Below are 27067 nucleotides of genomic sequence, written 5' to 3'. Positions count from 1 at the left end.
CCTGCTCAGTCCACACCAGCTCCTTCTGCCCCCGGGCAAGACAGACGCAGCCCAGCATCGAGCACGGCCCGTGGGCTGTGTCACGGCTCCTTGAGCTGCGTCATGGCCCCGTGGGCTGTGTCACAGTTCCTTGAGCTGCATCATGGCCCCGTGGGCTGTGTCACGGCTCCTTGTGCCGCGTCACGGCCCCATGGGCTGTGTCACCAGCTGCGGCACAGACTGCGTGTGCAGAGGATCGGTGCTGTTTGCAGGGACCTGCAGCCCCAGGAAAACACCCATCCTGGGAACCATACAGAACCCCAGAGCGCGTGTAGGCACACGGCCCCTCCGCGCTGTTCAGAATCCACATCTGGATGTTGATTTGGAATTTAATTAAAACACTTCAGTTGGTTTCATCTCTTACTCGACTTCCCTCCAATAATCAACCCCAATCTGTTGCCCAGAGGTAACTCTGTCTGCTCCATTTTCTGTCTTTCCTTCTCTCTGCTTTGACTCACATCACTTGTGCAATCAGAGTGGCCAAAATGGCATTTTCAGAATTTTAGCATGGATTTTTTAGATTTATTGAGTGGGTACAAAAAAGAGTTGAAAAGTTTCCTATTAAAAGAGAAGCCTAAACGAAATACAAATATTGTGCCTGTCCTGTGATTGTGAAACACTGTCAGCTGACAAAAAGGAAACTTTGAATTTCAGCTGATGGTTTGGTTTCCTGTGACCTGACATTAAACTGAAAGTATCAGCAGAAGTTCGTGACAGAAAATCGAGTATTTTAGAACTGGATTGTTCGTGGGAATCTAAACGTTTCATTGGTCTAAACATTTTGTTTAAATAATCATTGCACAGATGTTCAGCCTGACAAAAAAAATATTTTTAGGTATTTTTTTTTTAGTTGCCATTTTCTGCTGATCAGAAATTCTGATTCCGCTTCAATCCGGAGATTCTTGTGTCATTTTCTTTTTCTAAGTGGTGCACCCCGTGTCCCCAGAGGATTCGAAAAGTGGGTCAGGAGGCAGCGCAAGGAGAAAATCAACTGACGCCGGGTCCGGCCTCCCCGACGCACTGACCCAAGAGCTGATGCTCTTTGAAAACCATCTGCTCGGCGGCTGCAGCGCCAGCGGCGCCCAGGGCTGCACCGCACGGCAGAGCACGGATCCTGCTCCTGCAGCGTGGATCCAGCGCGGATCCTGCTCCCACAGCATGGATCCTGCTCCCACAGCGTGGATCCTGCTCCCGCAGTGTGGATCCAGCGTGGATCCTGCTCCCGCAGCACAGATCCAGCGTGGATCCTGCTCCCGCATCACAGATCCTGCTCCCACAGCACGGATCCTGCTCCCGCAGTGCGGATCCAGTGCGGATCCTGCTCCCGCACCGCAGATCCTGCTCTGGTAGCACGGATCCAGCGTGGATCCTGCTCCCGCACCACAGATCCTGCTCCCACAGCACGGATCCTGCTCCCGCAGCGTGGATCCAGCGCGGATCCTGCTCCCGCACCACAGATCCTGTTCCCGCAGCACGGATCCAGCACAGATCCTGCTCCCACAGCACGGATCCAGCGCGGATCCTGCCCCCGCACTGCAGATCCTGCTCCCACAGCACGGATCCAGTACCGCAGCACAGATCCAGTGTGGATCCTGCTCCCGCAGCACGGAGCTCGCACGCACACATGCAGGGTTTGGCTCCGGAGCTGCTGAGCGGTGGCTCGGACACCCCGGCGGGTCCGGGAGCTCCCCCGCCAAAGCAGGGGCCGCTGTCCAAGGTGAGCGAACGGCGCTCTCCAGGGGCTGCAGCCACCGGCCGCTGAAGGACAAGCTCCTACAGAAAGGCTGCTGTCCGGCCACTGCTATTAAACCCTTGAACGAACAGATCAGAGGTCTGTTTACCGAGCCTGCCCCCTCGATAGCCCTATTTGATCAATTCCAGAATCCTTTTTGATAGGTAATTAAAAAAGCTTTTCCTTAGGTATAGAGTGGAGCTCACCATTAATTACACTTCAGAGCCCTAGAGATGCAATTCCTCCGCTATTGTGAAATGTCTATTGCGAAGATGCTCACCTCTATGAAAGAGCTGAATAAATGAAAGTAATTTCCTTGAGACCTAGATTCCTCTGCTTTTTATGGCTAAAGACTTGAGTTGCCTCAGCATTAATAAGTGTGTTCTTCAGGGCTGAATTTTCTCAATACAAACACCCATGACCATAACACAAAGAAATATCTTCTCTGGCTGATAGAGCCAGCAGACTGAATCCATGTATTAGTATTATTGTTATCACCGAACTGCTACAATGCACTTGGCATCAAGTTCCACAAAGAAGATCAGTTAAATTAAAGATCCTCACCAAGCAGTGACAATTTCTTGTAAAAGCCAATTTAGCCCTTATGGAAGCTCCGGGATCACATTAAGTTTTCTCAGAAGTATGCATAATGCATCGCAGCAAGCGCTTTTGACAAGTGCATGTGTGCGTGTGTGGGGATGTGGCCTGCATGTAAAGAAACCCCAGAAGTTATTTAAGTTGCACAGTCAAGTAACAGAAAGTTGGAAAATGCCAGATTTACAGGTGTTCAACCGGTTTAGTTCAACTCCTCACGATCCAGCCTGCGCAGCAGGAAGAACAGGGGAATTGCTGTTATCCTGAGGGACGATGCTTCTGTTTGAAAGCAGCTCCTCAGCTGACACTTCCCAGTTTTCCAGGATGCCGCACTGTAAAACAAGCAGCTTTTGTAAGTTTGGGGCCTTTTGCCCCACCTATGAGTGGAATTCCTTAAGGTTCTGACTTTTTCTGCAAAATTCCTCTTTGATAAAGTCAAAATCTAGTGTCATGTGAGGCTGTAGCGCCTCTGTCTTCATGCACGATTGGGAAGGACTGGGTCTGATCCGTTATTCCTGGAGCACAGTTACAATTTGTGCTGCAGCGGGCAGCAGTGGGTGGTCGTTCCCCAAAAGGCAGGGGGTGGCAGGGACACCTGTGCTGCTTCCTCACCCCTTCCTCTTGGGGCCTGTCCTTAACACGAGAAAGGTTTGTCACGCTAGATACGTGCCTATGTGACAGGGGAGGAAAATAACTCCATTTCAAGCATTATGAATTCCCTTGTAACAAAAATAATCCTGCAGAAATCTTTTGGCATTAATGTAGATTCCATAGGTACTAAAAAAATTACTCATATAATAAGAGCTTCTACCTCTCCAAGTTTTCGCTCATTTTTCATTGCAAATACAATCTGAAGGGTTTTCCTGTGACTCATAGGGATCCAGAGACAAGCGTTTCAGTTCCAGCACCCAGACCCAACTGGAACCACCTCCAAAGCGTCAGAACAGCCCGAGGAAGGCGGTTCTCCCAGGAACTCGGACAGTTATCGCGCAGCACGGCCTTACGAGCTTCCCAAAATGCCCACGTCCAAAAACTCCTCCGAATGACTCATCAAAGCTTGCGAGTAGAACAGTGGAGGCGCGTTATCCGGAGTGCGATACCACTGCACCGCAAGCGCGCTCCGCTCCTGAAGCTGCGGAGCCAGAGCCACGCTCCACGACCTTCACGTTCGCATCTCCAGGTACAACATTCTCATCTAGCATTTCTCATTCCCATTTATCACCCGCCTGACCGCGGCAGCCAAGAACGGGCCAGGTCAGACCCGACTGCCTTGCATTTGGATAACTCCTCTGCTCATCTTAAGGGTCTTTGGACCAGATATGATACACAACTCAAATATTTGTGTAACTACAGACTACTTTCTTCCCAGAATAATTCCATGATGGATTTTTATGATACATCAAGAGAGATGGAGAGGTAAGACCATTGCACAAGTCACTATACTTGCATCAAACGTGATATCAAAGCAGTGGGTTTTTTTTTCCTCTTTGCACTGTCTTTTATCTGGGTTTTCTCTCTTATAGCAACTGTCTGAGAAAACAAATGCTGAGTCAATACTTCTGAGATTAGATTAATGTGTAGCACAGCTAATGAAATTTGTAGTTAAGCTGAAATTTTCTTTTGTTGGATTTCGTTTTTGGCAGAGGGAACTGCCCAAGTTCCTACTTCAATTGCAATCTCCTCGAAGAGCACAGATGCTTTGCTTGGCTAAACTTTTCCTTGCTACTTAATAAGACACTTTTTTATTTAACTTTCAGTTCTGCCTGGGAGCCCCAGTGGGTCTTTTAAAACAGAAGATTATTATTAGAAATTAATTAAGTATTCTTTTCAATTCTGCCTCCCGAGAGTAACAAGGCACTGCTGCTGATCTCCTCCGCATTAAGACGTTACTGATTGTCATTCGCGGGATGACAGTACAGATGTCTCATCTGGATGATACATAACTCCATAAATATGAGAGATTTGAAAGACATTTAATACGAAATATAATAAATCAGTACAAATATTAAACACAGAATTGCAACGTCAAATATAGCACAGGCGTGTGAAGACTACAGCGCTAGAATAAAAACAAACACACATTCTAATGGCAAAAAAAAAAGCTTATTGCATTTATAGACCCCTGATGGATGACACTCAGTCTGTGCTTCAGCGCATTGTAAAACCTGACTAAACAATTCTAAGAACACCAAACGCAATTAAAGAAAAGGCAGTTGATTTGATTGTTAAGTGACCTGTATGTACCGAGTGCCTGTGGTCGCTGCCCCTTCCCCCGTGCACGAGTACCTGGGCACAGACGCCTTGTTCCAAGCCAAACCAACCCCCAAAGCACCAAAATCCTGATGGAGTTTTCGATGCGAAGCCTTGAATGTGCCCATTAATACATTACTCACAGTATTAGCTGTGCATTTACCATGGCACTTCAGGCTTGAGATGGCATTTGGTCTTTTCCATTTTCACTAAACTCAGGAGTATATGCTGAGTAACTGCTGCCGTGCTCCAACCAGAACAGGACGCGAAGGGACGAATGCCAGCATGGGCCAACAAGCAACAATCAGTCACTTAAACTTGATAATAATGTAGAATTCAACTTACTTTTTCGGTCTGTAGTCGGGGATGGACCTGTCCAGCGATATCCGGTCACTGAGCTGGGCATTGTAACCGTATTCTTCGTACTTGGTCTCTGACTCGTGGCTGTCGTCTCGCAGGGTAGCGGCCATTCCCCCCTGGCCCAAGCCCCCTGGGCCTTCAACTAATCCCATGGGCTTTGCCAGACCTAAACAAAAGAGACAAAAATAGAATAAAATGAATCTAAAGGAAATGCACACAACCTCTTCAGTGACCACAGACTGCTCCCAGCTGAACCAGGTGGGGAACCCATGAAACTCAGCTCCGAAATCCTCACAGTTCTGTGGCAATTACCCTCAGCTTTTCAAACCGGAGTCCATATCAACGTACCCTGCAGCGTCAGTGCATAATGGTTCATGAGCAAATTATAAAGAATCAATTAGCAGCTTTCTTGACTTCTCCTTTTTCCTTTATAAAGCCCTGGAAGCAGGATCTGGTTTCCAAACATTCCAAAATGCTTAATTATCCAAAAGGTAATTATGAAAAATTTTGCTCATACGAACTGCAGGCCGGGTCCTTTCCCAGTACAGCCCATTATAGCTGCATTCATTTTAAGGGAGATATGTTGAATTTCCACCACGTGTAGATCCATTTAACTCCATATTAATGTCAGTTCTGGGAGAGCTGAGGCCTCTGTCTGTGGCACCAAGTCCACCCGCAGCTCCCAATGCATCCATCAGCTTCATCCACTGCTGTATCATCGCTCAACTCAAAAATATATGTAAACCAAAACTATGCCCATATGATCACATCACCAGAAATCTCTTCCATGGCAACAGGCACTGAACTTGGTGCTGAATTCCCATAAATAAGCTCCTCAAATATCCTGTGTTTAATGTCAAAGATTTCCTTTCCAAAAGGTTCACTACCAACAAGTCATTATAAGTGAAAAAGTTATTTATAATAGCCTTGGGGATGCCACGCCAAAATGTGCAAATATCTTCCAAGTCCTTTGACTTTAAATAACAATTTAATTCCAGTAGCTGGAAATTTTATTCTTTATGCTATAAGTTCTTGCAATTCACAGAACAAAACACCTACATCTTTATGGTACAAGTAAAAGGAGGACGAAACTTTCAACCCCGGGATGCTTGAAACATTTTGTTTGCTACTTTTCTTAGGAGAGAATTAGTTAGCTAGCTTTCCAAACCATGCATAATGGCAACTATTTCATGTACTTGTTTCCTAAATCCGGTATTCCAGCTCTTCGTGCTTATAATATGATCTTGTTCTAGGGAAGAGTCATCATACATCTGACTAACTCTCAGAACATATTGCTGTGAGGTTTTTCCCCCATTGATTACCCAAATTGTAGCCTAGTCTGACTGACAGTTATTATAGCAACGCAGTAACATCAACCAATATACAGCAGCAATTAAATAAATGATATCACATTGTTTCATTCTGCAAGATAAGCAGTAAATTTTCTCTATAAGTTCTTAGGAACAATGAATATAGCATATTTTATATATGTGTGTTAAATTCAGCAATTACAGGCAATGTTCTTCAGTGCTCGGTTGGTTAGTTAGATGCAGTATGTCTCACATAGGATAACATCTGCACAGCATTTCTCGTCTCAACGATTACCCGTTGCTCCAGCGAATGTCCCCACAGCAGTGCTCTGCTCCATGACTGCCTGAGCCAGCCCCAGCCCCACGGTTATCTGCATTGGTCACCCCTTTGTGAAACACCAGAAAGGGAGCCAGTTCAGCAGCATCTTCTCAGACAGGTGAGTGGCCGGGCTGCCCAGGACAGAGCCAGCAGGGCAATGTTCTTCATGCCCCACATTCGGGTGTTCCCTGCTCAGCACAACCCATGGACAGCCCATAGGAGGGTTCATTCCTGCATGTCTTGCCTACCGGAACGACAGGGAAAGGGATACGTTTCTGGAAATACTGCTGCTCTGCAGAGAGACAATTGCTATTGATTTTACATGCGGGGTGTTCAGATCCTACAGTGATGGGGAACAGCATAAAACCTAAAAAAGACAGACAGAGAAGTGCTTCTGGTTCAACTTGGGTTTTAACCAAGGCAGATCAGATCAGAGCGCTTTTCCACTTCTTCCTTCTTTTGAAGCTTGCTGTGGACTTCCAGATCCTCATCTCACGTATGCCTTGCCTACCTACGGCTCTAACCAGCACCCATTTCACCCCTTTTTGCACTGAGGGCAGCGTACGGCAGCATTGCTGAGAGCGTAACCCTGTGGCTCGTGTCAGAACACAGAACTGAAACTGTGCTGCCAGCCCCCAAACGGTGGTGGGCAGAGAGGGGAACGACAGTGGCAATGCCCGGTGAGCCCCTCTTTTTAAAGCTGTCTTCACATTTTTAGGCTAAAAAGATGTACAGCCCATACTCTGGGATCAGTCACACCCAGTTCAACACCACAGATGACAATGAGGTCACAAATAATTAGTGTCTGCCATTCGTTTCAAATTTATTGCTCTCACTGCAGAGGTTTCTGCACAAAACAGATATTGCTGGGAGAACAAAGAGCAGAATGAACCAATATTAGTTTCTTAACCAGATTAATTACTCTGCAGGATGCATAATTTCCTAGGAAGAAAAGAGAACTTTTATTTTTCACCATAAACCCTGTCACAATGGGAAAATTACCGAAGAGATTTATGTGAGAAACTATGGTGAAAGTATGATCGAATCACATCTGTGATTATTTTAGGGTCTTTTTTATTATTATTTGCAACACAATTACCAGCAGCTGTAAATCAGGTTCAGCCAAGGTGCTCAGACATAATGAACCTTTTGCCTTCCGAGCTTTATTCGCGCTGCACTCCTGAGTGACCACACAGAACTGTTCTGGTTCCTCTCACCTTAAAGAAGGGAATAAAACATTTCCTTCTGAAAAACCAGCATAGTCACCCAGCGGTTTTACCTGGGACCCCTGAAACCCTTCTCTCTCTCTTAAAGAGGAAACATAAAACTCATCAGCACCACAGTTGTTTCCTTCCTTCCTTTTCCAGTTCGGATTTCTCAGTTGAAAACTCCCTGCACAGCTTTAAGGTAATAAAAATCTTTAGACCCTGGCTTAACCAAGACAAAGAAAAAATAAATCAGCGGAAATAGCAGCTCTACATAGACTGACAAAGCTGACTTTTAGCATTTCCAGTTATACCTTTTGAAAGAAAAGGTTCCTAGACTCCAGAATAGGCTCAGTAGCGTAGCTAAAACAGGACTCATGTTATAACAATCTTCTAAGCTAGTTCTACACAAAACCACCCTTCTGGAAGGGGGTATTAGTTGCATCTAATGAATCAGCCCTCGTGCTTCCGTCTTGAATTACTGCATTGTGCTAATTTTATAATCCTGTTCTGTTGCAGCTAGAAACTTCAGATGAAGGTTACTGGTCTATCTTTAGGCACAGAGGAAAACCTGGTCTTCCTCCTTCAGGAGATAACAGCACATGTTAGAGGGAAGCAGACGCACAGGAAAAGTGCCTGGCTGGAGGAGGAGGAAGAGCGAGCAACGTGAGCTGTTCAACACCAAGCAAAAGGTCTCAGCTCACCACTTGTCTTGCTGGTTATAGCTCTCTTTTAGTGATCCCTAAATGGAACCGAGAGGAACAAGTTTTCCAAAAGAACATGTCTGCATCAGAGAAAGGCTCCATGGCACGGACAGACAGACCAGGGAGCAACGGGCGTTCGGCTCAGGACGGAGCCCAGAGCGGGCGCTCGAGGACACGCTGTGGGGAGGGCAAGCAAGCCCCCGGGCTACAGCCACGGGAAAACGTGCCATGAGCTTTGTCTCCATTCCAAATTGAGCTGATGAGCCCCACCAGGCAGAAGGTTTGATAAAGAAGGGACATAGAGGCTACAAAATGGCACTAAGAACCATTTTTACAAAATGCTTTGGATAAAAAGCGCCCAAGTTAGGTACTACGTCCCAAAAGAAGCAGATCTTGGGCTTTAGACTCAGTGTCAGAAAACAGTATTAGTTCACATGTCCTTTCCTGGGGCTACTGAAAGCAAAGCAGCCCCCAGTGCACAGAAAGTTATGGTGCTTGGAGCACTTTATGCAGCTGTCACTAAAAACCTCACAGTTGTCTCCAGACACCAGTGCCCGGGTCCCAGTGCCCTGAGGCTGGAAGGACTCATCCCTCCCACCGCTGGGCAGGAATGAGCTGCTGAAAGGCTCGAGGACTTCCCAGGATTGCACATGATATGGTGGTGGAGCCAGAAATCACAACCAGTGACTGCGTGAATGCTTGTCCCGTTGTGATTCACTGGGGAATTAAAAAGCAGCCTCCCTCAGTGTCTCACACCGACCAGAGCTGAAGCACCTTCTCTCCTTTCGGTCGTTCCCTGTGCGGTCAGTCGGAGCTCACACTGTGCTAGAACCGGAGGACATCACCCATACAATGGTATCCCTCTCCACCACCCCGTGGTACAACCCTGACTGCCGCAGCGCTGAGCAGGTTCCATAGCCCGTGCTTTCTCTTTCCTCCCTCTCCCATGCTGGATGCTTCATTTTCACAAGAGGATTCCATACGAAAGTTGGCCAAAACCAGGTATCTGCCTCTTCCATTTACTCCCATAAATACTGCACAAACTGTGCTCAATGCAGAAATGACCATAGCTAAAGAGTGGCTCTCTGTGGTTATTGCCTTGGAGAATACAACAAACTAGTTTTGTTCTGCAGGCATAAATCCCCTGAATGCATTAGCAGCTAAGTGCACCAAAATTAAACCCGAAAAAGTAAAAGCAGTTTGCAGTTGCAAGCACAAAGATCAACAACATCCAGGAAAAAAAAAATCATATTGGGGATTATTTCACTATTTGACAGTACTCCAGCCAACCTCGCAAACAGCAGCACGAGGAGCGGTAGTGTCTGGCTCATCATTCAATCTAAATGTTAAATAGAGCCTGGCCCTTAATTTCTGCATATCCCAATTTTCCATATCCCCAATCGGTTTCTCCTGCCACCACCTTGCAGTAAGTCTACACAATATTGAAGACTAAGTGCCTGGGGAACTGATCTGAATTTTGTCCATACCAAGATGCTTGCTTTCTGAGTTCGAAGGAATCCCGTGTCCGGATGATATTTAGTTTTACATATAGAAACATTCACCAAATTGCACTCCACAGGGACACAGTCTCAACTCTCCGCATAGAGAAGAGCAGTAAACAAAACCCCATCCAATGTCAATGACTCCAGCACTTGCGTTTATCTGAAATCCAAAATACAGTCCTATTTTTATAGTTGTAATCAAGTGTGCTGCACCCTTGCTTGAAAGATTGATGTTCCCTGGTAGCCAGTATCATCCCCAAGTATCTCTGCAGATTTAGCAGGGAGAACACAAACAGTATCCTGTGGCTGACGGCTTGAAAAGGAAAAAAGTACTCGTAAACCTGTAAAACTGAAGCACTTGGTGTGCAGCTTTTTGGCTCTAGAGCCTGGGGGCTGCAGTGGTTTTTCCACCTTGACCTCATCTCCAGACCCTTCTCTGTCCAAGTGGCAGCGTGGGGTTGTGTTTGCCAACCTTCACCCACAGGTGAAATGCACAACGGGGACAAACACAGCAGGAAAAACTGTGTCAATGGTCTTTGGCACAATGCGGAGAACGACCGGGTCCATCAACGCGCAAAATGGGCCTGTTGGGGAAAAAAAAGGAACGTATGTCCTTGCAGAGCCGTTTTCTCTCCCTGACCCACTATTCGAAGGCGTTTCACACACGGCACCGTTGGCTCCATCGGCCTTTTACAGGCCTCGGTTTTCTGTTCATCGGCTTAGCAGAAACAGTAGCATTGCGTAGGCTCCCTTTCTAGACACAAAATTCATTAGTGCTTTTTAATTGGAAGAAATACTGTGTTTTTATGTACAGATATCTAATATCAAAAGTAATTGCTTTTATAGAATACTCATTTGGAGCTGGTTTCCCCTTGGGATGAGAAAATGTATTCTAATTACAACAGATAATTCAGGAGGAGATAAACAGATTGATGACTGGAAAGGCCAAGAAAAAGGAGCTCCACGGACCACTGGAGATGAAGATAAACCCCGTTTCTGAGGCAGAACACTGATCCCACGCCTAAAGATAATGAGAGAGATGCCAGAGTTTTGTCAGAGCATTGATATAAGAAAAATCAATTTTCCAAAGAGCAGGGATCCTTAAACGAGGGAGATCAATAGATTTTTAAACTTAAATTTTGAGTAACCAAAAGAGCCTACCTCAGATGCACAATTCTAAAGTATGTATGAGTCATTCCAGGGTTTTTTTATTCTAATTTTTATGATCTAAAAGATCATTCACAGAGAAAGATAAGCTTGTTTTCTTTAAATCAGTAACAGATGCCAAGATTCTTCTGGAAGTTTCAAAATCCCAGCGGACTTGTGGCTCGTGCTAGTGGAACACAGAAATGGATTTATCTCTTCAGGGCTCTGGAGGGAAGCCAGAAAACTCCTCCTTGGAGATGGCACAAACCTGGAGCGGGAGAGGGGAGCCGCGGCGCTGGTGTAAGTGACAGCAAACGGGGACAGAGCCCGAGTGTCCTCAGGTGGGTGTCTGGCCCCCGGCAGCCCCAACACCTGAGGCTCCCAAAGAGACCAAACACAAATCACAGAGCACTCGGCCAATTAAACTCTGGCAGCAGAGCTCCCTTCTGAACCCCATAGGCAGGTAACTAAAGCTCTGAAGCATAATATTAGATTACCCTCATTATCTTAACGCAGACAGGTAGGAATAAGGCTTAAAACTACCCGGTGCCCTCTAAAAGCCCAGACACCAACACAGGACCCAATGGGCTCCTGCAGCAATGAATTCTCCCGTACTGTCACGGTCAGAGTGCCACTGACTCTCATGAAATGGATCATCTCTATCAATATATTAGATTTTCTTTAATTTCTCCAGGGAAACAGAGGTGAGAACTCTGGGGAAAGTGAGCATTAAGATGATAACAGAGCCATTCTAGAGAAACAGAAAGAGGCTTCTCCTTGAAAAGCCACAAGGGGCAAGAGCTAAAACTTCAAGGCTGTTTGATTAGATTCAGGAACAAGCTGCTCCAAGCCAAGTCAAAGGGATTTCATTTCACAAATGAGGAAAAGACCTTTAGAAAAACAGGGAAATTGTGTGAGTCAGAGGTAGGAAAGGGAAGCAGCGGACAGCTGCAGGAAAGTTCTGATCCAGGCTCCGACGGGACGGGGCCCAACGCTGAAAAGATGCTCTTGGATACAATGACATTTGCTTGCACCTACAGAGCTGACTGCGCCTCTCTACCCATTAAAAATACCCCTTTGGTTTCTGATGCAGCGCTGGATGAGAAATCCCTACCGGCCTATTGCCAGACCAGCTCAACTGCAGCAATAAATCCCACAGGGTTCGGTTCCGTAAGGAAAAAATTATCTTTAAAGGAATATAAAAAACCATGTCTACCTAACATCAGGTCCTATGCAGGCTTGTATTACTCTAGAGTCTATTGTGCTGAGCTAACCAAGGGCTGTAGCACATCTGACACGGCCAAGCCTGCCGAATTACTGCCGTTCAGCCCAGGTTTCAGTCGCCACCCTTGGGATGCTGCTCCGTCCCAGGGGATGGAGTCCAGGGCTCAGGGCTGTTTGAGCTCTCGACAAGGGCCACACGAGCCCATCTCCTGCAGCATCATTTTGCAATCATGCTCCACATTATTTGCAGACATTCATATGCCTCCCTGCTCATTTACCTAAACAGCCTGCTATTAAATTAAACTCACATAATCACACAGGCAGCTTTCCCAATAACAAAGTCGCATACAACACTTGCCATTTGTATGACTGGAAAGCTCCCAATTGCTCAACCCATTTTACACAGTGGAGGATGAGAGCATTAAATTCAGCCGTAGTAGCTGCTGGAACTCAAAATCACATCATGCTCAAAAGTGAGATCTCGATTCTCCCCAGCTGTGAAATCAGTCACCAAGTCCACGTCTGGCAATGGAACTACAATAAAGAGACAACGTAACACCTACAGACCTGCTGGCTATGTCCATCGTTCTCCTTCCATGCTCCCAGTGACTCTGTCTGGTGTCTTTGTCGGCCAGGAGAGAATTAAATGATTGAAAAGACCCCCAGTTTTGTCAGAGCGGTTCTGGTTCTCTATCTGCTGCCTCCCTATCTTATCATCAGGCATTTCTCCTTGGGAACAGCCAACAGAAGAGATCGGCTGCCATGGAGGACACGAGAGTTTGAATACTTCCATCAGATCTCTTCAAGGGCCCACATTTGAAAATCAGTTAATTTGGATATTGGTTTTGACAGGAGCCAGAAAGAGCCTCGATTCCTCCATTTTCCTTTCAGTGTGATATTGCCTTGTAGGCTCTTTAAAGGTGGCATACTTTTCTTTTCGCATCATTGCACAGCAATATTGATGGCTGCCTTCAAAACATGCTCATTTTCCTGACAGACTGCCTATTTCACATCTGGAGATATGTGTATTTCTCTTGAACTGTGTTTGTGTGCTGCTTTTTCAGGCACATCTTTGACACCTCACAGGGAGTTTGGCTTGAAACCTTGGTTTGAGACGGAACTTACATCTCTGTTTTCGATCCCTTCATATCTTTCCATGCCTCACGTCACACACTGTATGGCTGTGCCTCGCTTGCCAAGGGCAGGCTGCGGTGCCTCCTGCCATACACACAGCATTTCACTTCCTACCAGCAGGACAAGACAGCTCCAAACCAAACGCAGGACACATTGGAAAGAGCAAAAATACAGCCCAGAATCCAGCATCTGAATCAAAATGCTTACAAACCAACAATTCATGGCAGTTGTGAAACCACAGTGAAGAAAGTTACAACGCAGAGTGTCCTACCTGGTGAGATACATTGGCAGCCACAAATAGGGCAGATCCGCTGGAGGATGCAGCACCACGAAAGGTCTGGTTGTCTCCTGCTCGCAGAGGAGTAGAAATCACCCACAATGCTGAGAATCATACCTGGGTTTGAAGTGCCTTGCTGTTGTTTAAGGGAATGTTGAGCTTGGATTGGATTTTGGCTCCAGAAAGAAAAGTGTTCTCTCGCGAAATTTGTAAAAGAAAGCCTATTTAGAAATGAAAGACACGATGTTGCATAGATAGCTTCTAACATACAATTAATCAGGGATTTATCAGGGAAAAATAAGAAGAATTTGGTATTATATTCTCTGGAGGAAGTAAATCAAGGGATGAGATTGTTTTGCGAAAGAAAGGAGAAATGAGGATAAATAGCAACTGTCAATAAATTTGAGCAAATAAAGATATAATGATCGGGAAAAAAATATTGGCACAATGTTTTATTTAAAAGTGGTAATAAAAACATTGCTTACTTTGATTCCTGCCCTTTCTGGTTTATCGTAGATATAAAGATAAATTGACTCAGGCTTCCAGGAGCGGGAAAGCGATGATCCACTGTTACAGGCACTTTAAAACAGCACCGCTATAATACCTGATTCATTATTAACAAGACTGGTTTCATTGCATGTTGGTATTTTTAGGAATTGCCGGTGACCCGTGGGTAGCTTAGGCCCTGACAGACTCACTGCGGACACCGTGGGTTTTCTCCGCCAACACGGGGTGCGTTGGTAACAAGGTGCTGCTGTGCTCCACCTGCAGAGCATCCTCAAAGCTGCCGCACGCACCTGGAGTTCAGATTACAGATAAAGACAACGGCTGCAACTTCGAAGTTGTGGATTAGACTTCTCCAATTTACCTTCCTAACGCTAGCGACTGAAAAAGTGCTTATTCGGTTTCCACCAAGGCAACGTAAAAAGAAATCCAGGTTTTCGGAAACTCATTTTTTTCTTCAGGTTTTGCTTTCCTTTATACAGAAATTCCATAGAAGAACGAATGTTCCTGTCCCCGGATGTGTCTCAGGTTTGTAGCTATGACCACATTACGAGAAGTTAAATTCCACAGCAAAAAGAGAAATGAAGACAGCGATAGAAGGTGCCTTTCCACAGGAGAAGAAGATCCTTCAGTGAAGAGACTGGTATGGATCAGGACTTCCATTTCCGAGAGCTGAGGTCTCGGCTCACAGGTGGGACTCGGCACTCCATGGGGACACACGGCAGATGGGCCACCCGCTCACGCTGAACTCAGACAGAGCCAGGCTGCCCATCGGCACAAAGAGCCGTCCGGCAGGGAACAGTCCCAGTGAGAGCCGGTGCTGAGCCCCGCGGGCCGGAGCGCGTCTGGGAGCCCAGCACAGGGAGCACTGCATGCCCAGCAAACAGCAGCACAGGACCCTTTCTCTGCTCCTCGCATCATTTAGTTATTCAGTCACCACCAAAAGGCAACCAGACAAGCCAGTGCGACCCAAGTTTGCCGCTTGAGGAACCTGACAATAAAAAAGCCTCTCCTGCAGCTCTGGTGTAGCATCAGGGAAATTCCCTGCTGCTATGGCTATTAACTGAAGTAAGCAGGAAAGCAGAGAGAAAAGGCTTGTGTTAACATATTGCCAATTAACAGAGCAAGCAGAGGAATTCAATGTGAAGATCTGAGTCTGGTTCCTTTAAAAGCAAAGAACTTGATTGTCAATAAGAAGAATTTTACAAAGCGTTTCGCTGCTCTCGTTCTTCCACAACCTCCACCGTGTCTCTAAGACAGCAGCATTTGTGCTCCAGTTTGTCATCACTTATGATACCTAAACAAGTCCTGTAACGTGCAAAACCACGCTCTGCAGTGACCAGCAGCTTCATGGAGGCGGCACGGACCAGCCTGTGTCCCCAGCTTCAGACCAGGCCATGAATAGTTCTCTTCCATTGCCACATGTCCTCTGTCCACTCTTCTCACCGTGCAAGGAAGGCTTAATTATCTCATTTTGTGAACTTTGTAATGTGTGATAGAAAGAGGGAAACAAAGAATCCAGTTACCAGGCAAGTCAGGTTCAGAGTGAATCACGGAAGAAATTCTCAGTTCCCTGAGCTCATCCCAGAGGGCTTTCTGCTGCTGGCCCGGGGTTGAAGGCCTGAAATGGGAACCACACCAAGCTGACTCTTTCAGAAAACAGAAGGTTTTACATACAACCCCACTGGATACTGGCATTAGAAAAGCCACTTCCATTCCAGGATTAATTTTCTGTTAAATGAAAATGCATTGAGCCAGATGGATCCATTTCAAGAGGAGGATGAGACTGGCACGAGTCTAAAATCAAAGATGATTTTTTTGGTATATTCCAAGCTGGAGTAGCTCAGAGCAAAGCGTTGAGTGCAGGTGCTGACACGCTCAGGTCTACCCCAAAAGGAGAACCCTGGGAAGGATGCATTGAGTGAATTTGCCAAATAATAAATTGAAGAAAGATGGGAAACTTCTAATTAATACCTACAAGTCTTTTCACTGCTCCCTGCGGTACCGGCAGTGGGTAAACAAAAGACACGTTTCGAGTGTCGAGAGAGCTGCAGCCTCTGGCAGATGCAGAAGATCATGACACAGTGGAAGCAAAGGCTGCTCACCAGCAGAAACCGGCAGGCAGGCTCCAGCGGAGCTTTTTGCCGCCCACATCCCCGCCATGGTGCTGCAATCAGAACCCTAAACCCACAGGCTTGGATTCTGGGGGTTCTCCACGCAACAGAAAGCATGGAACAGACCTACCCAAAAAAAGTGGTTTCCAAACCCAAGGCTAACACAAGCTAACACTCAAACCACCCAACCACCCATTGTTCTAAGCTAAACCCACCCATTGCTTTTGTAAATCGTAAGCACCAACCATTTCAGCAGTTAGGCAGCCTAGCACTGGGCTGTTCAATAACTTGATCATCTCCCTCTCACCTCGTACTCCACTCCCATCTGTCACATGGAGCCGCCTGCAATCTATCATTGTGTTCTAGGATGAACAGCTCTGTGCAGCAGAACCTGGTTTTCCCTATTAGAGGTGTGAACGTTCCCCGGTCCCTGCTCAGCACCTCCAGCAACACAAAGAGCACAGAACGTGCAGCCTGGTTGGCCAGCGGGCACAGCATCCTTCATCTTTCATCAGCAGGTTTGTGCTCGTGGCAATTGCCAACGGGATTGAGTTTTGCAGATATAAATCGTGCAGCTCTCAGTAGCCTCATTTTACACAGGGCTGGATGAGTACAAATCTGCCTTACAAGGAATCTATAAAGCAACTGCAAATTTGAATCCTGAGGAAGACTAACCTTTGGGTTATACAATGCTATTTCAATTGGGATATTTTTAGTCTTATCACTGCCTTCAGTTCAGTATGCACAGGAAAGAATCCCACCAATCTTTTCTGCAACACAAGCCTTGCTTGAAAATGAGTTAATATAACAAAAATACATTTTTATTTACAAAACTTTCACATCCTAGAGGCATACGAGAGCTGGAGGAAAAAATAAATCCAATTTCTAAAAGGGCAGTAAGGCCCCATTGCCAAATAAAACACAAAACCAGCATAAAGAATCCAAATGAAAAACAACCAATTAACCCTATCACCCCACCAAAAATGCCACAGAGACAAAACGAGAAGCAAACTTCTGCAGTATTGCAGGAGAGGGTTCCAGCTGCCACGGTGGAGCCCTTCCAGGAAAAACGGGCCCTTGTGCAGTGGGAAGGGTGCAGCAGCACCTTGGCTGGGACCCCGGTCTGGGCTGTGGGAAACAGGACTGGAGCCTGTGTGTGACCTTGCCCAAGATCCAGGTGTTGATGTGTTCCCGAGTGCTCTGATGCACTGAGGATGGCTGCTGGGGGCTGTGATAACCGCTGGGGCTGAGAGATCCAGCCTCTGGGGGAGGTTCAGCAACAGAGGACGTGGAAAAGGAGGCAATGAAAAGCCCCATCATTGCTTTGAAGCCTGAAAACCTTTGTCCAGAAAAGACCCACAGTCCTAAAGAATGCATCAGCTGTCTTATTCACCTAAAGGGAAGCTATATGATCTTCCTTTTGCTTTTATTTTTTAAACAACATACTGGTTAAACGACATGGTGGTTCAAGCATTCAGCTAGGACACAGATAACCCACAGGCCTTCAATTGCATATGCACGCTAAAAATACCTATTCGGCCAAGTCCTGGGTCCCAGTCAGACTCCAGGAGTCAGGCCCCGATCTGCTCTGTGCTGTCAAACATCACTGCAGAGCCAGGAATGCTCATTTCGCAGCGCCACAGAGCCAGGAGCGCTCTGTGTCCTGCAGGACCCGCTGAGCGTCCGGCAAGCACCAGCTGCACTGCAGCTTGTCTTCAGGACTGCCTGGGAAACCTGCATATTCCGGAACATCTAAAAGGACAAAAGCTATAGGGCAGAAAGACAATTTTTAACCTATTTGCATCTGCCGTGCTATCCCTGAAATGGGTTTTCCCTCCGCCTACAAGGCATCCAGATATTCACAATGATTTCCATGCTCCGTAGTCCTGGGTTTAGGAACAGTGGGCACAGGCCATACCCGTGAGCTGGCCCTGCGCTCTCAGAGGGGACTGTGGGGCACTGCCATGGTCTCTGTCTGGTTTTCATTCTCAGAAGGCAAAGTTCTCTCATTTCAGAGGACAGTTTTGATCAATAGGACCACAACAAGGCTGGAAGCTGCTCTGCTGTCACTGCCTTTCTTCCTCCCTGTTATCCAGAACATCACAGCCCCTTTTTTTTCCTTTCAGATTGTTAAAGCGAGTGACGGCAATGACTACCAAGTGAAACCTCGCAAATACTAACAATAATAAAAAAGTGTGCCAGGTATACCGAGAAAGACAAACTAAGTACCCATTAGTAAGGTTAGAAAGGGGCATTAACAAAAGGAAGATTTGTTGAACATGACTCATTTCTTTTCCTTCCTTTCATAAATCTTGTTATTTCCTTGGAGAACAGCCATGCACTCGGTGGCTGGAACCGCATTCTTAACTGATGCTCTTGGTTTAACTACTACCTGTCTTACTTAAACAAATCAAATAAACAAAGGAGCCCTAAACTCAAACCCAACCCCAGCCCCCGCTGTGGAGGGTGAAGTCAAAGGCAACTTTTCTGATCAACAACCGCACTGCAGCCCTTCACAACAGACCCCTATTTCCTCTTCCAGCCACAGCCACGTCTACATAGAAATGGAAAGAAACCAAGCTGGGCTACCTCCCAAAAGCCAGCAAAACACCAAAGATTTTCTTTCGACTCCTGTAAACATTACTTTTAATCCTATACAGTACAAGTTATTCAAGTTCTACAGAAATAAATGAGTCAAGGATAAAATTACCGCGTGATTTGTCTGTCAGTATAAGCTTTCTTCCCAGGTACAGGTGCAAAAAGCAGAAACATCACATACAAAATAGTTACCGGTATATGAAACGGAAAGCACAGGAAGAGACTTGAAAATCAGCAAGTTGCAGCTGGGATGGAGATCTGCCTTTTGTATCTCACAAGGTTTTGAAGGTTTGAATGCAATCCTGCCCATTTTACAAAAGAGATTAACTTTTTTTTTCTACCAAACATTTAGGCCTTTTCTTCCTAAAGCACCTAGATAAAGTAATACTACATTACATTTTCATAGGGGTTATTAAAATACAGACTCGTTATGTTTTCTTCCCCGATTTTGGGGAATGAAGTCTTGGCCTTCCTGAAACCACTGCTTACGTGTTTCCTCAGCTCCAGCAGTCAAGACTAACACAGCCAAAGCCAACGTGGAGTGGAGATCAGCCCGTTGGACTTGCCCATCTCTTTGAAACACAGAGGTCACACCTGTAACAACGTTCACTTACCCAACCTGGAGTAACTGATCCAGAACAATGGAAAACAGTTGTTATATGCTGTATGGTGAACTAATAAACTGCAGCCTAACTTCAAAATAAAAGCAAAAGGAAATCTAGTTGGTGCTTTTCACTCCTGCCTTCACTAGGTCCAGCCTTGCATTTCTTAGAAAAATCCTCAAAAGGAGACCCCATGAAGATGCTTCTCACAGGTACAAGGAAAGCACAGGACCCACAAATAAGCTGATACTTTTGCAGATAATTATGTGCTAATTGCATCAGATGCATGTTAGCGTCAGACCACAAGCCAATTAAACAGTAATAGATATATCATGAGAATCTGTGTGTGGGTATGAGAAGGTGCGGTTTCACTAACACAAGGCTGATGGTCACAGGTAAATCTGCCCCATGCACACGTGGCTCCTCCTCTCTTCCCTCAATGGAATTTCTCTTCCCTCCAGTTGCCAGCTGTAAAAGCTCCTTTTTGACAAGTGTGATGTGGACCTTCACATGATTCATTCCAGCCTGTTCCCAACCCCTGCTTTTGATATGGAAATTTGGCACCATTTCCAACCAGCCCCAAGCCTATGAAGACTAAAACTGTCCTTTTAAAAACACTACTGTACCCTTTCAGTATGCAGATTGCCAGACTGAATTGTCAATGCAATCACTTTGCTTCCAATACGCTCTAAAAATCAGGAGTCCCAGTCTGCATGGATCCATCCTCTGCACCCAGGACCTGCCATTTCCATCATTTTAAGATCTGCGTGCTGCAGTTACACGAATTGTCCACTTTTTTCCCCAGCCTCCTCCATGAAATGCATATACAATATAAACCCCATTTATCATACTGGAAATTGCTATTGTATTTAATCTTCCCAAAGAGAGCAAAATCAAATTACGATGTGTAAAGAATGATGATCTGCCAAATCCAAGGGAATACTCCGAACGTTTCCCTCCACGGCTGCAAAGACCGGGTCACAGGGGCCTCATGTGGGAGCCATGGGCAGGAAGACACGGTGTGAGCATACATAATGAGAAGATGAAAACTCTCTTAATCTCTGCAGATTGAATGGAACCTAATTACATGCTGTATTGATTGTTGTGTATTACTGGAAAGAGACAGTGAAAAGGGAAAAAGGCAATTACAGTGAAATTGTAGTCTGACCCTTCAATTGCTTTTGGCACGAAAGGTCATGCTGTAGTCAGGGCATCAGAAATTCTTTATCTTCTATGGTAAATCATTAGTAACAGACTCGGATGCAAAACTGATCAGGGGAAAAAAAAGATCAGTCCATTAAATATCTATTTTTTTCCCCTTTACAAAAAACAGAGGCAGAGGAAGAAACTACCGAGTTGTGATCATTATGGCATTTCGTGCCTTGCAACTAAGTCTATCTGGCATTAGTTCTGCCTTGACTGGCAACAAATCATATTCATCAACAGGAATACCATCGTAAGAATGAAAAAAAAAATAGATTGATGAACTAGATCTAGAATAACTATTTTTTTTTTTCAAAATGAATTCTATACCCAAAGTCGAACGCTAAGAGGCAATCGAAGTTTCACCAAGGAGACTCCGCAGACACGTTGCTTTGCTTTCCTTTCCCTTTGCACACTCTGTTCATTTACTTCCATCAAACCAGGAGCAGCGGAGGGTAAGGCAAGCTTTCAGAACACTGGTGTTCTGATAGAAAACCAACGCACGAGCCACCTGAAACCTCTTGTTTGGGTGTACGTCTGCAGGACTCTGCAGGGAGTCACGGCAATCCGCACCCATCCTGTGCCCAAAATCCCTGTTCTGCCCAGGGTTCCTGCAAGGAGCAGCTTCCTCCCGCCTGTCACGCGTGGTCCTCCGTGCTACACCCTCACACACATCGTGTGCATGGGCTTGTTCAGACTGAAGAGTTAATGAGTCCTCCAGTGATGTGGTTTGTTTCGCCTCCTGATACACTGGTAGTTGTTGCTTGTGTTTGGTTTTCCTTGCAGAAGTTACACTTTCCAATAACATTTATTTAAGTGAATGGAAACAAATAAGCGTGAAAGAAACAGAATCGCCTGTGGCTGCAGCTGCAGGGCTGGACTCTACACAAGTGTCTGTTACAATGGATCTTCAACAGGGTCCCTAGAAAATCCAGGTAAGGTCTTACTGGTTTAGGACTAACCTGAATAGAAGAGGAAAATGGAGTAAAAAAACCACTAAGACTTTATTACCAAAATACAAAATGCTTAATAGGTGGGTCTAAATTTGCTGATCTCAAGATAAAAAGAACCAAGAGCAGACACTAAAATAAGGATCTGGACAGATCTGCTGTGACAACAACACTGAGCCGGACTCAAACTCCTGGTGCTTATGGGAGTTCTGGATATGCAAAGAATTCATATTCCTCATGAATAAGATCTATCTGCCTATGTCTGTCTCTCCTTATAAAAGGGACTTTGACCCACTTCATTAAAAAGTAACATCCCAGAAGGGCTCGGATGCGTCTCTCACCTTGTGATAGAGCAGTATACAGGATAAAGTCTGAGAATCCGAGCATCATCAGACACACTGAGCATCGTCACACAGGCTGAGCATCGTCACACAGGCTGCCTGGAACCTCAGTGCTGCCAGAGCACTATTGTGCCCATCAATGGCATAAGTCATGATATTAAAAACGGAATACCAGCGAATCAAACCCAGACACAGATGCTCGACCCCAATTTCACCTGCAGTAACGCGACTCTGATGGTTTCAGTGGGGCACCTCCTAATGCTTTAGAAGTTTTTTTGGTTGTGTTGCCACAGAATAGGGAAAAAAATGACAAAGCATATTTTCTTGCTGCTGATGAAATAATCTGTGTTACTGTACCACTGTGTAATAAAAAACCAGCCACGTCAGAGGGAGAATGAGGGGAGATGAACAGGAAATTTGAACAGCTCAGCTTGAAAAGCTTTCTGTATTTTCCTGTGTAAGAACTTTCAAGAAGCAGCAGCTGACTACAGCGTTTATCATGACCCGAAGCAGCAACATAACATTTAGGTTAATGTAATTTCGCTGTGAAGTTCTGTATCCAACAACCCAAATTAAAGATGACAAAAGTCCCTCAAACAGAGATGTATTTACCGAGCAGCTCCTGCTTGCCCTGCACCACGTGCGACGGTGCCTGCCCAGGACGTTAAGGACTCCTGTGATCCTTCGGTGGGTGGGACACGGAGAGGAACCCGGAGCAGGGAAACGCTGCCCAAAGTCTCACCTATGAACAACACCAAGAACAAAGCAACCTGGGCCAAAAAAAGCCCCATTCAATGGAGCTGTTATAGATCTAGCTTGGGGACTGGCCTAGTTTAGTTTGAGAAGACTATGGCTTTGTTGAACTTGGGAGCAGGATTTCCCTCTTAAATCCTACATTCCTCAGAACTGCTCCAATATACGACTGGGAAACACAGCTGCTGACACTTCCCTCTAATGTCTGAATGTGTATTTTTGTGACCAACACCCGCACCCCACGTTCCCCTTCTCTGTTCCCTGTTCATACAGATGAACACGTAAGGGGACGCCTGTTCTATAACGCTTGTGGCACAGACTGCATGTTACCACAACAGACTAAGCTACTCAGGTTTATATATTCATTCACAAAGCAGCAATAGGAAATATACTCGATCCTAATCCTCCTATTTGTCTGCATTTTGAGACTACAATAGCCTTTGTTAGACCAGCATTAGGAGCAAGATTGTCACAAGCAGCCTACAAGAACATTTGCTGCACTTAACCATATTTACACTGCAAGTTTTATCTGGTACTAGACATTAAATGTTACATTCATATTATAATTTCATGTAAAAGTTCACTCCATCAGCCTCTTCTTGTCTAAAGCACTAATGATTTTACTCACATCATTATTTCTTTGATGTTCCACATTTAGAACTTCACAAATCTACGCAAATAAAATGCACTCATTCTGAAGAATTAGTTTCTATACGAAACGTTAGTTGTTCTATAACAACATTTATGACTTAGCGTGTTCCAGCTACCATAGAAGGGCTTTTTTCTTGTCTATCAATATTTTTCAAGGCTGGTGAATTCAAACGCTATGTCACAAAAAGAAGTGGTAGATGCTTCCCTGCCTCACCAAAGATAATATCAAATTAAAATGGCAAAATCATTAAGGAAATATACGGGTGCTATGTTTAAAAAGATCCTTAAAAGCACACAATATAAGAACTCAGTAGAATATTTTTAGAGTAGTTCTGAAACGAAGTATATGACTTCCAGACGTAACCTTACTGTATTTGCTATACAAACACCTACCCGTGCAGAGTTAATACATCCAGGCAAACTGTAAAACCTCGTACAGCCCGCAGGGACTTCCACCAATCCCTAAACCCGTGAACTCTGCAGCCTCCTTAACTTTGTACCCATTGAGGAAGTCCTGACTTTGGGCTGAGAGTTCGCAGGGGGGGTGCACAACACCCCCCCCCAGCAAATCCCTGCAGCCGCCTCTTTCCCTTCATTTTCAGCACTTCAGAAGTGGAGTCAGTGCATATGGTTCCCAGACCTCCCTCCCCAGCAGGCAGGCACTTCAGGTGCTCTCCCCTAGTTCTCAGCACCCTCTCAGGACACAGGGCAACATGGGACTGGTGCCGTATCCCCTCCCAGCCCCCCGTACCATTGAGCTGGTTGTAGACCACTTCCTCCAGGTGGTCCAGGCGCTGCAGGATGGACTCCCTGTCGGCCAGACTGCCCACCTTGGCGCCGCGGCTCCTGGCCCGGCGGTCTGCGCTCCGGACGATCTGCACCAGCTCCTGGGAGCGGTCCTGGATCCTGCAGTAGACGGAGAAGAGGATGATGCCCACGAAGACCAAGATGTTCACCGTCAACAAAGTTTTGATTTTCCGTGCCACCGCCATGGGAGCCGCCGGCACGGTGGCGGGGGGCGCATCAAGGCGCGGCGGCCGGCGGCCTGCTGGCCACCCGGGGAGGGGACGCGCCCGGGGCGCGGAGCGGTGCGGAGCAGCGCAGAGCTGAGCGGGGCCGAGTCGAGCTGAGCAGAGCCGAGTGGAGTCGAGTGGGGCTGAGCTGAGCCGAGCCGAGTGGAGCTGTGCGGAGCCGAGTAGAGCCGAGGGGGGCTGAGCGGGGCTGAGCCGAGCCGATCGGGGCTGAGCTGAGCCGAGCGGGGCTGAGCTGAGCCGAGCGGGGCTGAGCTGAGCTGTCCTTCAGCACCGCCGCGCCGCTCCCCTCCCGGCTCCCACCTTCGCCCCGCGGGGGCCGCGCCGCGGCGGGCTGGGCGCCATGGAGCGGGGGCGCGCAGGGAGCCGGACCCGAGCGCTGCTGCCTGCGGAGCCGCCGCCGCCGCTTCTCCTCCTCCGGCGGCTCCCGCTCGCCCGCCCTCGCTCTCTCCGCCGCCCCAAACGCAGAGCGCCGGTGCGGAGTGACGTGCTCCGGGGGATCTCATCTACATGCACACGGTGGAGCCGCCGCCCCGCCCGCGGCTCCCGCCCGCACCCGGCCCTGCCGGGGCCGCCCCGGGTTTCAGCACCGCGGACAGGGGCGGAGCGGCCAGGGCAGTTGCGAGCGACCCTCCCAGCGAGCACACCAGTGGCCAGTTAGTGGCCATTTTCTCCCCATTGCCCGCCTGGGGGGGCCCTGATCCTGCCCCAGCAGCGCTAGAGGCAGCTCCTGGAAATGGACAGGACAGGGGTTGTCCTTGTCTATGGTGCAATCTCTGGAGGGGATGATGTCCCACACGCCTCACCACTGGAAATAGGTTGAAACAAGTTCTCACGCCGCCAGCAAAAGGGAGAGCTGGTAATACACTTGGCTCTGGGGCTCTCCTCGCAACCGAAGCACAACATCAGCTAATGACCCTACCTGGAAGTGACACGGCTGGCATGACATCCACATGCAAAAGAAGTTCTTGCCAAGCATACGTAGAAAACATAGAATGGTTTGGGTTGGAAGGGACCTTTCAAGGTCATCCAGTGCCACTCCTGCCACGAGCAGGGACATCTTCACCAGCTCAGGTTGCTCAGAGCCCCGTCCAGCCTGGCCTGGGATGTCTCCAGGGATGGTTCATCCACCACCTCCCTGGCCAACCTGGGCCAGTGTTTCACCACCACCATCATACAAATTTTTCCTTATACCTAGTCTGAATCTGCCCTCTTTCAGTTTAAAACCATTACCCCTTGTCCTATTGCAACAGGCCCTATTAAAAAGTCTGTCCCCATCTTTCTTATAAGCCCCCTTTTGGTACTGAAAGGTCTCCCTGGTACCTTTACTTCTCCAGGCTGAAAACCCCAATGCTGTCAGCCCTCCCTTCAGAGGAGAGGTGCTCCAGCCCTCTGATCATTTTTGTGGCCTCCTCTGGAGCTGCTCCAACACATCCATGTCTTTCCTATTATAGAATCATAGAACCATACACAGGTGGAGAAATGCAGCCTAGGCCCTTACTGTCAAACACAAATCCAGTGACTGTTGCAGAGTTACCAAGATCACTAAGCTTGACAGCTATGGACATTAGATAAGACCTTTCACCTTCTCAATTCACGTTCACAGTGGTCGTCCTTTGTATATCATCTCATGCAGAGGGTTGCACATCAGAATATAATCCTGGTTGTGAGAATTTTTTCCTTTTATCCTTCCTTCTTGACTACAGGAGCTGCCAAGCTAAAAATCTGGCAAAAGTTACAGCCTCCCTGAACTTACTGGAATCTGGTAAGACCTGCTCAGTGTTTCCTGAGGTATAAACTCCCCACTGCTGTTCTACTCCCGAACTTCCCTGTTGTTCACCTTCTGCAAGGCCCCTGGGGGTGCAGTTTGCTTGAGAAGATGTGCTTCTGTTTTAGAGGAGTCATCCCCTTGTCTTTTGGGGATCACCAGTGAAACGCGTGTTGGAGAGATGAGCTGGGCAGAATAAGCCCAAACTAGAGTTTCACCATAATCTGATCTTATCCCTGGCAAAAATGCCCCAGGTTTCTGCAGTGTCATCTCTTGCAAACAGGCACCTCTCTACAGAAATATGCACAAGCTGTGGTTACTCCCTACAGGACTGTATTCTTAAACAAACAACACCTAAATGCAGGGTCAGATGTTTTTCACTGAAGCAGTAGTAAAACTCTCAGCTCAGCAGAAGCAGCTCAGAACCTGCAATTTTCCAGTGTTTTGATTATTTTAGTAGTATTCTTATTGCAAGACTGTCATAGCATTACATTTTCTTACAAAATACCAATTTGGTTTAAGCAAAAGTATTGAACTAATGTTGAAATGTAGCTTGTGAGATGTCTCCACAGCATTTAACATATTATAGCAACACCTGCTGGTCTCGATATGGTTAAGAATCTGTTAGATCACGATTTCCACTGTAAGCTCCAAGTGCACAGCCTGGGCACAAGAATTCAGTGTGGATTCTGACGCATCAGTTTAGAGTTTGTCCCAACACCTTTGACTATCTCCGAGGATTTACCACGTTCTGAT

At 46.7% G+C, this 27067-nt stretch overlaps 1 protein-coding gene across 2 annotated transcripts in view; it reads right to left on the bottom strand.

The window, feature by feature from the left end:
* The window catches only part of GALNT9 (polypeptide N-acetylgalactosaminyltransferase 9), a 100199-nt gene extending 75170 nt beyond the window's left edge, over window positions 1-25029 (bottom strand). Inside the window, exons 1-2 of one of the 2 annotated variants that reach the window (XM_065851770.2) lie at window positions 24264-25029; window positions 4961-5141 (exon numbers count right to left, since the gene is read on the bottom strand). In XM_065851770.2, coding sequence (XP_065707842.1) covers window positions 4961-5141; window positions 24264-24504 — 422 coding nt within the window. In that variant the 5' untranslated portion in view covers window positions 24505-25029. Of the gene's footprint in view, window positions 1-4960; window positions 5142-22720; window positions 22818-24263 lie in introns of those variants that run through there. The other variant, XM_071815943.1, reaches the window with a different exon arrangement.
* Window positions 25030-27067: the final 2038 nt, after the last annotated feature.

This window comes from Patagioenas fasciata, chromosome 17 (genome assembly GCF_037038585.1).
Source record: "Patagioenas fasciata isolate bPatFas1 chromosome 17, bPatFas1.hap1, whole genome shotgun sequence".
In the NCBI taxonomy this organism is placed as follows: Eukaryota; Metazoa; Chordata; class Aves; order Columbiformes; family Columbidae; genus Patagioenas; species Patagioenas fasciata.
The sequence above is the reverse complement of the archived record's forward strand: the minus strand, read 5'-3'. Positions and strand labels throughout refer to the sequence as shown.